Genomic DNA, 12,620 nt, shown 5'->3' on the forward strand with positions numbered 1-12,620 from the left:
GGGTGAGGGCGGAGGAAAGCGGGGTCGGGGGGGGGGGGAAGGGGGGGGGGGGTTGTGGCGCGCTTGTGTGAGCTTATTTGCTTTCGTTCAGGGCCATTTTCCAGACAAATTCTATCTAATTCTATAACCAAGTTTTGAATCGTGTCAACCTAAGCCCCACACCTCTTCTCCCATCTTGCTGAATTCCAATGCGGTAGAAGTGGCAACAGCGATGTCGGTCCAATCTACACACACCCACGATAAACTACCAAAGCGTCAGACGCAAACTCACATCTACGTTCATAAGTTCATCTTGTTGTTCTCCTTCATTACATCATTCACTCCATGCAGGGCTCCCCAAAGTGAGCGTCCTTGCGTCCTATACGCACTAGAAGCCAAAAACACGTACTAGAAATGTATGGAGGGGGTCCCAGGACGCACTAAACTTTTAAATAGCGGGTCATGGGACGCACTCAATTTCATAAACCGTGCGTACCGTGTATACTTTTTCAGACTGCAATCGTCAGCTATTGTACACATCACACTATGCGCGACCACAATGTTTTATAAGTACACCGGGACTTCTCGACCCTTGGAACTCTCTACAATTTTGCAGTAGGGGTCCATGGAGCCTCTAAAAATTGAAAGTGGGGGTCCCGGGGAGCCCTGTTATGTATCCGATTACAATAATGTTTAAACCAAACTCACATCAATGAAATCACCGCTGAGAAGTACCAGGTCATCTACCCACAGTTTGTAGAGGGAGGCGTTGCCGTTAGGTCTGATGCTGTACATACAATCCTTGTTAAGCGTACCAGCATCCATCACCCTGATGCTGCCTTGCTCTGCAGTACTTTTGGTCCCACACCCTGAATACATAAAACAGCACACATATTAGCAACTTGAACTGTAAAAAAACACGAGGCACAGTTTGCACAGAGCGTGGCTTTGCCATGGGGTCGGATTGGGAACAGGCAGTCCTTGTTCAGCGTACCATCATCCGTCACCGTAATACTGCCTTGCTTTGGGATGCTCGATGTTCCACATCCTGAGTTAAAAAAAAATAGAACTCAGATTAATTTGTGTGAAAACTGAAGCACGAATAGTCTAACCACAGTTTGAAGAGTGAGGCATTGCCGTGAGGTCTGATGCTGTACATACAGTCCTTGTTCAGTGTGCTAGCATCCATCACCCTGATGCTGCCTTGCTCTGTGGTGCGCTGGCTCCCACATCCCGAGTACAGAAAACAGCACACAGATAAGTAACTGTACAAAACACAAGACGCAGTTTGCACAGAGAGTGTCGTTTGGTTGAAAACGACGTTAAACACCAAAGAAAGAAAGAGAGTGTCGTTGCCATAGTGTCGGATTCTGCCCGGGCAGTCCTTGTTCAGCGTGCTAGCGTCTAGTACCTTGATGCTGCCTTGCTCTGTGGTGCTCTGGCTTGCCCATCCTGATTACAGAAAATGGAACTCAGATTAGATTTTGTGAAAACAGGAGCAGGAAATTGTCTTCCCACAGTTTGTAGAGTGAGGCGTTGCCGTGAGGTCTGATGCTGTACAGACAGTCCTTGTTGAGCGTACCAGCATCCATCACCCTGATGCTGTCTTGCTCTGCGGTGCTCTGGCTCCCACATATTAATTAAATACAACAGTATTTATAGATTTAATGATTGTGAAAACGGAATCACAAGATCACATTTTGTAGAGTGAGGCGTTGCCGTGATGACTGATAATGCTACCTTGTTCTGCGGAGCTCTGTGTTCGACAAACTAACTCCCCCCCCGCTGGTTAGGGGGGAAGAATTTACCCAATGCTCCCCAGCATGTCGTAAGAGGCGACTAACGGATTCTGTTTCTTCTTTTACCCTTGTTAAGTGTTTCTTGTATAGTCAATGTTTGTAAAGATTTTAGTCAAGCAGTATGTAAGAAATGTTAAGTCCTTTGTAGTGGAAACTTGCATTCTCCCAGTAAGGTCATATATTGTACTACGTTGCAAGCCCCTGGAGCAATTTTTTTTTATTAGTGTTTTTGTGAACAAGAAACAATTAACAAGTGGCTCTATCCCATCTTCCCCCTTTCCCCGTCGCGATATAACCTTGAACGGTTGAAAACGACGTTAAACACCAAATAAAGAAAGAAAGACAAACTAACTACAGAAAACAGTACACAGATAAATAGTTGTGAAAACAGAGCCACAAGATCGTCCAATCACAGTACGTAGAGTAAAAAAGAAGCATAGCAAAGAGCAAGTGCGAAGGATATTTCACGAGAGCTGCTCAGACTCCGAATTGGTGTAATAAGAGGGAACAAGTAAGAGAAATTAAATCAGTTACCAAAGCATTTCACGCCAGCGTGAGCCTTGGTGGAGACGGCGGGTTTGGGCAGCGTGCATTGAGCGACGTGACTCTGTCCTGCAGTACAAGCCATGCTGGCCAGTGACGTGTTGCTCCCAGCCGCTGTGGAGTACACCACCGGGCTAGTGTCCCTGCAACGACACAAAGAAACATCGAGTACATACCCTACTGACACCATTGCATTAAGTAGTGTGAAAACAGAAGTACGAGATCGTCTAAGGTGCACTGAGGGACGAGACATTTGTCAACTCTGTGCTGGCCAGCGAGATGTTGCTCCCTGACGTTGTGGGGTACACCACTGGGCTAGTGTCCCTGCAACGAAACACAGACAATTTAATGACATACGCTACCGATATCAGAGTGGGTTGGAGTAAGGGTTAGGTTTTGTCCTCCTGTAAAGTCCATGCTGGCCAGTAAGGTATTGCTCCTTGCCGTTGTGGAGTACACCACTGGGCTAGTGTCCCTGAAACAACATAAAGGGACTTTAATTAAATACGATACTGTCACCATGGCGGGTTTGGGCAGCGTGCATTGAGCGACGTGACTCTGTCCTGCAGTACAAGCCATGCTGGCTAGTGAGGTGTTGTTCCCTGCCGTTGTGGAGTACACCACTGGACTAGTGTCCCTGAAACAACAGAAATGGACTTTAATTAGATACGATACTGTCACCATGGCGGGTTTAGGCAGTGTGCATTGAGCGACGTGGCTCTGTCCTGCAGTACAAGCCATGCTGGCTAGTGAGGTGTTGCTCCCTGCCGTTGTGGAGTACACCACTGGACTAGTGTCCCTGAAACAGAAATGGACTTTAATTAAATACGATACTGTCACCACTGTGCGACAAGGCTCTGTCCTGCAATGCAAACCCTGCCGCTGTGGCTAGTGTCCCTGCACCGACACAAAGGGGATTTAATGACATTCGATACCGATATTATTGTATGTACACTGAGCTACGTGGCTTTGCCCTGTAGTACAATCCATGCTGACTTGTGAGGTATTGCTCCATGGCGCTGTGGGGTACACCACTGGGCTAGTGTCCCTGCAATGACACACACACACACACTTTAATTACATGCGATACCGACATCAGAGTTGGAAGGAGTAAGGGTTAAGCTCTGCCCTCCTGTACAATCTATGCAGGCCAGTGACGTGTTGCTTCCGGTCGCTGTAGAATACACCACGGGGCTAGTGCCACTGCAATGACCGAAAGGAACGAGTCATACACACACACACTAACACACTCGTGCAAAAAAATGAGTGAACAAAGAAGAACTCGCCCCAGGTAAAACTAAAGGAAAGACTCACAGGTATCGGAGAGTGCTGCAAACTGCCTTGGCGGCCAGTGGGTTGAGTGCCCCGCTGACCACAGTGACCCATTGCTTGGTGGCGGGCAGGTAAATCTCCACAGCTCCTGCTGTCTTCAGGTTGTCTGGGTTCACCAGTCGTGCACTGTAGCCGCCTGTAAACCACACTATGTGTTCATTGTTTTTTTTAAAGTCCCATCAACCTATTTGACCGGCACGGTTGGCCTAGTGGTAAGGCGTCCGCCCCGTGATCGGGAGGTCGTGGGTTCGAACCCCGGCCGGGTCATACCTAAGACTTCAAGTTAAAAGAGAGCTTTACGGTTGCCACTTTCGAAGATTTACAGACGATTCTACCACTGACCTGAACAATCCACGGAAGCTAGCTTGGGATCCGGCCCGCACTGAAAACTGTTGATGAGGTCATATCCGGGGCACTGCGCAAGCGTGGCTTCAGTACCGTTGCACTCTAACCGTCCAAGCCTCGCTTTGGTTCGCACGCTTGACGATGACATTGGGTTAATTGTGGCGCCTCCATACCTGTTGAGAAAAACAGATATGTCTTTTTTCCTCACCATGTTTATTATCACGTTCTTGCCCATCGCTGGTCAATTCTGATAGCTTCCTCCAAGTGGAAAGCTAGCGACAACAAGAGTCGCGCTACCCATGTGTGTGCGTGTTTAGGTGTCATAAGCCAACTGCACTATTGGCAGAATGACCGAGGTCTTTGATGTGCCACAGTGGTGACACGGGGGCGGAACATAGAAATTGTATCTGAGTCTGCACATACAGTTAACCCTTGTCCGTCCCGGCGCGGATTCGAACACTTGACCAGAAGGTTACATTGTTCAGGTTTTTCAGCCTGTCTGCCATTGCTGCACTAAAAGGACCCTCTCGTATAAAGATCTGTTGTTGGTGTAGTGTAAATGACAGGTTTTCTACTTGAGTCAGGCAAACATTCTTACGGTCTATGGTTACACACACACACACACGCACGCACGCACGCACACACACACACACACACACACTCACACACACACACACACACACACACACACACACACACACACACACACACACACACACACACACACACCTAACCAGCGAGTTTGTACCTATTAACGTACATCTTAAAGTTTTATGAATATTAATGGGTGATACTTTACACATAACACAGAGGGGAGGGGGGGGGGCTGTGGGAAGCCACGTTTGGCAAGTCTTACTTGAATCCAGCAGTTTTACAGGTAACCAAGGTGTTGGTCGTGTTCCAGTTGAGTGAACACACTCCAGTGGTTTGCACAGAGAGAGGCTCCTGAATCACCAAGGCTCCTTTCCACGGTTGGTTGACAAAACCTTTGAGCTGTATAGCACTGCTCGCTGCGACACAATTAATGTCCAATTCTGAAAACTGACCATTCTACAAACACTGTTTGCGGTGTCTGTCTTTCGGATGCTCTCCCTGTCTCTCAATATATCTGTCTCGGTCCGTGTGTGTGTGTGTGTGTGTGTGTGTGTGTGTGTGTGTGTGTGTGTGTGTCCCGTCGCGATATAACCTTGAATGGTTGAAAACGACGTTAAACACCAAATAAAGAAAGAAAGAAAAGAAAGAAAGTGTGTGTGTGTGTCTCTCTCTCTCTCTCTCTCTCTCTCTCTCTCTCTCTCTCTGCCACAAACAAAGTACACAAGACACATCAAGCGAACAGAAGGAACACAGAGAGACACATCAAAATAAAGACTCACGCATTGCGGGAACAGTGCAACGTATCCCGGCATCCTGCGTGTGGTTGCAGATGCTACTGGCCGCTAGAGGGCGGAAGGAGCAGTAGCTGATATCCGGTTCTTCCCCTGTGCATTGTGGGACGGAAGTCACGAGGTCACCGCTTCCGGCGCCGAACTCTCCAGGTGAAGACACTGCAGGGGTAGAATACCTGCACATTTCGCGAAAAATAAGTCTCTGCAAGTCAGAATTTAGATCACATTCTTCAGACCTGTACTGAGGCTGGCGCACGAGAAAGTTACCACCCGAATAGGAGCCAGTCGCAGAGCCGGATTGGTTGAAATCACAAACACACACACACACACACACACACACACACACACACACACACGCACACACCCCGCGGGTTAGGGGGAGTCCCATATTGGTTGGGACGAGAAAGAATTTACCCGATGCTCCCCAGCATGTCGTAAGAGGCGACTAACGGATTCTGTTTCTAGAATATAGTCAATTTTTGTAAAGATTTTAGTCAAGCAGTATGTAAGAAATGTTAAGTCCTTTGTACTGGAAACTTGCATTCTCCCAGTAAGGTCATATATTGTACTACGTTGCAAGCCCCTGGAGAACATTTTTGATTAGTGCTTTTGTGAACAAGAAACAATTGACAAGTGGCTCTATCCCATCTCCCCCCTTCCCCCGTCGCGATATTACCTTCGTGGTTGAAAACGACGTAAAACACCAAATAAAGAAAGACACACACGCACACACACACATACACACATACTCAAACACAAACACACACATACACACACACACACACAAACATCCATACACACACAAACATCCATACACACACACACACAAACATCCATACACACACAAACATCCATACACACACACACACAAACATCCATACACACACACACACAAACATCCCACATACACACACACAAACATCCCACATACACACACACAAACATCCCACATACACACACAAAAATCCATACACACACACACAAACATCCATACACACACAAACATCCATACACACACAAACATCCATACACACACACACACAAACATCCATACACACACAAACATCCACACACACACACACAAACATCCATACACACACACACAAACATCCATACACACACACACACATCCATACACACACACACTCAAACATCCATACACACACACAAACATCCATACACACACACACACAAACATCCATACACACACAAACATCCATACACACACACACACAAACATCCATACACACACAAACATCCATAAACACACACACAGACAAACATCCATACACACACAAACATCCATACACACACACAAACATCCATACACACACAAACATCCATACACACACACACACAAACATCCATACACACACAAACATCCATACACACACACACAAACATCCATACACACACAAACATCCATACACACACACACATCCATACACACACAAACATCCATACACACACACACAAACATCCATACACACACAAACATCCATACACACACACACACAAACATCCATACACACACACACACAAACATCCATACACACACACACAAACATCCATACACACACACACAAACATCCCACATACACACACACAAACATCCCACATACACACACACAAACATCCCACAAACACATACACACACAACCTTAACCCCTTCTTTATTTGGTGTTTAACGTCGTTTTCAACCAAAGGTACTGAACTTGTCAAATCCAGATGCACGGAACCCCTGGGGCTTTTAGTCATACCTCAGGCAGCTATCCGTTGGAAGAACTACCAAGTTTCATTGACTTGCACCCAAAGAGTCAAGAACTGCGATTTTTTTACGAATTAATTTCGTACTCGGACCCGGCTGGTCTTGACCTATTTTTGGATCTAAATTTAGATCAGGTAGATCACCACATCATGCACAAAAAGACGTGTGTGTGGCGCACGTTAAATGTCAAAGCAGCACCGCCCTGATATGGCCCTTTGTGGTCGGCTGGGCGTTAAGCAAACAAACAAACAAACAAACACAAAAAGACACGTCACTAAGCAAACTATGTCAGACGTCATCATGAGTTTGTGTAAAACAAAATGGAGGCCGGAATCACTCAGTTGAATCGAACTCAGACCAAACACCACGTGATAACTAGGTTAAATTATGCACTCGCGTGAACAAGAAACTGTCGAGCTTCACAGATGTCGTCGTTGGGTAGTTTTGGGTTTGTTTTACTACCATAGGAGGATTTTTGAACTGTAAATGCACTCAGCTGCAACAAAAACGCAAAACGAAGGCTGTGAGCTGCACTGTGCACCGGCACGGTTGGCCTAGTGGTAAGGCGTCCGCCCCGTGATCGGGAGGTCGTGGGTTCGAACCCCGGCCGGGTCATACCTAAGACTTTAAAATTGGCAATCTAGTGGCTGCTCCGCCTGGTGTCTGGCATTATGGGGTTAGTGCTAGGACTGGTTGGTCCGGTGTCAGAATAATGTGACTGGGTGAGACATGAAGCCTGTGCTGCGACTTCTGTCTTGTGTGTGGCGCACGTTATATGTCAAAACAGCACCGCACTGATATGGCCCTTCGTGGTCGGCTGGGCGTTAAGCAAACAAACAAACAAACAAATCCCACCACAGTCCGAGCGCTTTACAGATGGGCTTGGCTTCCAGCCTGGACAGTTTCGTGTCAAGTGCAAGGACACACACCGATGACCAGTTGCCTCCAATGGACAGTTCCAGTCTTCCCTCCGTCGCTTTCCCTCCCTGAAGCCTCACGTTCTCGCCAATCGGTGTCACAGCTGATTAATAATAATAATAAATGAGCATTTATATAGCGCAACATCATAACTTTACAATTATGCTCTTTGCGCTTGACACATTTAAAATCAAAACACAGTTATACAAGCATTTACATCTACATTCATAGTCAGCAACGCTTAATTAAAAGCATAGATGATTAGATGAGAACAGAACCCAATATACACAACACAATACAACACACATAAGAAGAAAGAAGACACAAACAAATAAATCACTCCCGCATTATAGGCACGGTGTAAAATAAAAATACGTTTCATTTCTATAAACCCCTTTGGAGTTACCCATACAGTGCTAGAACTTCTTCTTCTTCTTTGTTCATGGGCTTAGACTCCCACGTTCACTCATGTTTTTAGCACGAGTGGATTTGTACGTCTATGACCGTTTTTACCCCGCCATTCAGGCAGCATACGCCGATTTCGGGGAAGGCATGCTGGGTATGTTCGTGTTTCTATAACCCACCGAACTCTGACATGGATTACAGGATCTTTTCCGTGCGCACTTGGCCTTGTGCTTGCGTGTACACACGAAGGGGGTAAAGTCACGAGCAGGTCTGCACATAAGTTGACCTGGGAGATCGGAAAAATCTCCACTCTTAACCCACCAGGCGGCAGCGACCGGGATTCGAACTCACGACCTCCCGATTAAGAGGCCGACGTCTTACCACCACGCCACTGCGCCCGCCCGCGCTAGAACAACCTAATGTAGTCCAGATAAAAGAGATCCTTCTGGGTAGGGTTTCCGGTCCTATTCAACACCAATCCATTCCACGCTTTGTCACTTCCCCCCTACAGTCTTGAGTCGAGCGTTTGAAAATGCCTGAGCCTGAAGGCGGGTGTAACTTACACCTCTTGGTATCAGTCTGCCTTAGAGATGAGGACAACAGTTGACCAGATGGCCAGATTTTGCTGCATTTTGCTGCATAGAACTAAGGCGCGTCTGCCGCGACGGTGCCTGAGCTAAACATTGGTGGGCACTGCTCACGGCCCGGCTCACGGCACTGTACACATTCCCCGTCCCTTCACCTCTCTCGCCATCATCCGCCCTACCCTTGGTCTCATGCCTGCCTAGCCGTCGTGCTCAAGAAAAACCCTGGCAGCTGTCGTATGATACACCATCTTGTGTTTCCTCCCGGTGCATCTGTAAACGATTATGCTATTCCCAAACATCTAGCCCATGTTTCATACCAGTCCATTCAAAATCCTTGACACTTAGGGTTTCGATCGAGCTTTCATGTTCCCTTCGGGTGACGTTCCTAATTTTGTTGATGAAAATTGGTTTAATTTAAATATGTGTAATGTTAAACTTGTGGGGTCCTGATTTGATCTATATTGCTGGACCCAAAAAGCAACAACTAACTAACTAACTAACTAACTAACTATAAGAATAAGAATAAGAATAAGAATACTTTATTATCTCATAGAGAAATTCAGGGGTGGTACATAACAATAATACAAACAAGACATTGATTTTACATAAAACATATAGCACTATATAACATGGACATCTTTAAAGCACTGCGCTTACATATTCTCGCACACCTACGCGTATAACGAACTATGGCTAAACATCATTGCAAAATATCAGAACATACAATATATCGCAGGAAATATACGGTTGTACATAAAACCGATACATACATGTACATTACTACTGATTGCACTGGCAGAAGAGGGGCTGAGTCGGGTATGTGGATGTGTTTACATGTTGCTAAGGGTGATGGATTTGGGGATGAAGCTGTTTTGCAGCCTGAGTGTCCTAGCTTTGTGCGTGCGAAGTCTACGGCCAGAGGGAAGGAGTTCATAGATGGTGCCATTCAAATGATCAAACCGGTTTGGTAAAGCTATGCATTTGTTATTTGCGGGAAACGGGTTCGAATCAATGCCGGGACGGACACGGGTCAAATCTATGTGTAGACTCGGAGACGGTATCCACTTTCCACCACCTTATCACCGCTGTGGAAGGTAAAAGACCTCGGCCATTCCACCAGAAGTGCAGATAGCTGCATGATTACACCTAAACACGCACACACTTGGGCAGCGCGACTGTTCAATTGCGAATTAGGGATGAGACGTTTGAGTATTTTGTAAATGAAAATGTTTAAGTATATGTGTATATGCGTATGTATGTGTATGTGTGTGTGTGTGGATACATCATTATAATAATTGATGTCGCAAATTTTGGCACCGCAGACACAACAGCATTGATTGAATTCTTGTCCATTTATGTATTGTAAGAATTCGCACCAAAAGTAAATGTTAATTAATATGCTGTGCCACAGATTGATGTACAGTAAGACATATACAGATACCAAGTGCGTTATATAATGTTAAACCGGCACGGTTGGCCTAGTGGTAAGGCGTCCGCCCCGTGATCGGGAGGTCGTGGGTTCGAACCCCGGCCGGGTCATACCTAAGACTTTAAAATTGGCAATCTAGTGGCTGCTCCGCCTGGCGTCTGGCATTATGGGGTTAGTGCTAGGACTGGTTGGTCCGGTGTCAGAATAATGTGACTGGGTGAGACATGAAGCCTGTGCTGCGACTTCTGTCTTGTGTGTGGCGCACGTTATATGTCAAAGCAGCACCGCCCTGATAATTATGGCCCTTCGTGGTCGGCTGGGCGTTAAGCAAACAAACAAACAAACAAATATAATGTTATTGTTTATCGATTAAAATGGCACGCTTAAGCGTCTCCCCCCCCCCCCCCAACAAAAAAAACCAAAAAAAATGTAGCTCTTTTTTTTGTTAAAGTAAGAGCAATTACCTCGACAAGCGATAGCCGCAGCGCCCGTCGGACAGTTGGTGGCAGGGATATCGTGAGCAAAGGGTCTCGGACACTCGTCCAGCAGCTTCTCGGACCCTGTGCAGCCAAAGTTGGCCAGAGCCACTGGCCCATGAGTCGACTGACCCGTCAACACCGATGCTGCATAGATTGTGCCAAGCTTGATGGGCCTGTGGAGAGAGGAAGGTCTTTGAAACCACACATCTATATTTGGAAGCGGGCGTGCGTGTGTGTGTGGGGGGTGTGTGTGTGTTTGTGTGTGAGAGAGAGAGTGTGTGTATGTGTGTGTGTGTACGAGAGTGTGTGAGAGAGTGTGTGTGTATGCATTGGCCCTATGTGTGTGTGGGCGTGTGTGGGTATGTGTGTGTGTGGTTGGGTGGGTGTGCGTTCGTGTGTGTGTGTATGTTAATATAAGCTCCACACACAAAATGAATTTAGACAAAAACAAGGAACAGTGAGTATGAGGAACAGTTTCAAGTCCGATATTTTACCGATCTGGATAGCGTGCCGCGCAAATGACGTCAGCGTCTTGTTGCGTCAGAGACTGACGACACAAGGGGTGTACATGGTCAGTGGCTGTCCAGATGACCTCTCCCTCCCATTGTCTGACCCCTCCCCTCAGGGACACGGAGGATGCTGCGTAACATACGATTGTAACGTAACAGTGCACTCTTATTATCAAGATTATTATATTTATTTAAGATTGATTTAAGGCGCTTTTGTTGTGTATTGTTGCTGTTTTAAAAATTATTATATTTAAGATTGTAAGGCGCTTAGAACTATTTTAGGATAAATACCCTTAAAAGTGAAAATAACCGTCGAAAAACACACACACAAAAACATGCAACACAGACTACGAGGGTCGACTAGGCAGCCAATCCCGGAATTCTCTGTCTATGTCTGTCTCTGTCTCTGTCTTTGTTTTTGGATCTGTCTGTTTGTCTGTCTCTATGTCTGTCTGTCTGTCTGTCTGTCTGTCTGTCTGTCTGTCTGTATGTCTGTATGTATGTATGTGTGTATCGGTCTCTGTCTCTGTTTGTCTCTGCCTCTATGCACACACACACACACACACACACACACACACACACACACACACACACACACACATACACACACACACACACACACACACACGCAGACAGAGAGAGAGAGAGAGAGAGAGAGAGAGAGAGAGAGAGAGAGAGAGAGAGAGAGAGAGAGAGAGAGAGAGAGAGAGAGAGAGAGAGAGCGAGGGGGGAGGGGATATAGCTTACATGCACGCGTGAAACGATACAATAATCGCGTTGCAACATCTGACTTGTTGACTATTAATACAGTAAAGACCGCCACAGCAAGCGTTCCCAGTCCTGCCCCCTAAAACAAATAGAAACCATGTTCGTTAAATAGTTTTAATATTGTTATTTATTGCCCAAACGCTTAAGAAACACACTAACGCACACATACACACTTACTCACACACCCTCTCTCTCTCTCTCTCTCTCTCTCTCTCTCTCTCTCTCTCTCTCTCTCTCTCTCTCTCTCTCTCACACACACACACACACACACACACACATACACACACACGTACACGCACACACACACACACACTCACACACACACACACACACACACACACACACACACACACACACACACACACACACACACG

At 46.4% G+C, this 12,620-nt stretch overlaps 1 protein-coding gene across 1 annotated transcript; it reads right to left on the reverse strand.

The window, feature by feature from the left end:
* Positions 1–683: 683 nt before the first annotated feature.
* Positions 684–12,325, reverse strand: LOC138957264 (scavenger receptor cysteine-rich domain-containing protein DMBT1-like; the record flags this gene model as incomplete). Its single annotated transcript, XM_070328407.1, is given in 8 exon segments — positions 684–848; positions 3,996–4,171; positions 4,855–5,008; positions 5,372–5,559; positions 8,007–8,172; positions 10,955–11,142; positions 11,464–11,608; positions 12,226–12,325. Coding segments are annotated over 8 exon segments (1,282 nt in total), but the record flags the coding sequence as incomplete, so codon positions are not given.
* Positions 12,326–12,620: the final 295 nt, after the last annotated feature.

This window comes from Littorina saxatilis, unplaced genomic scaffold, assembly GCF_037325665.1.
Source record: "Littorina saxatilis isolate snail1 unplaced genomic scaffold, US_GU_Lsax_2.0 scaffold_2689, whole genome shotgun sequence".
In the NCBI taxonomy this organism is placed as follows: domain Eukaryota; kingdom Metazoa; phylum Mollusca; class Gastropoda; order Littorinimorpha; family Littorinidae; genus Littorina; species Littorina saxatilis.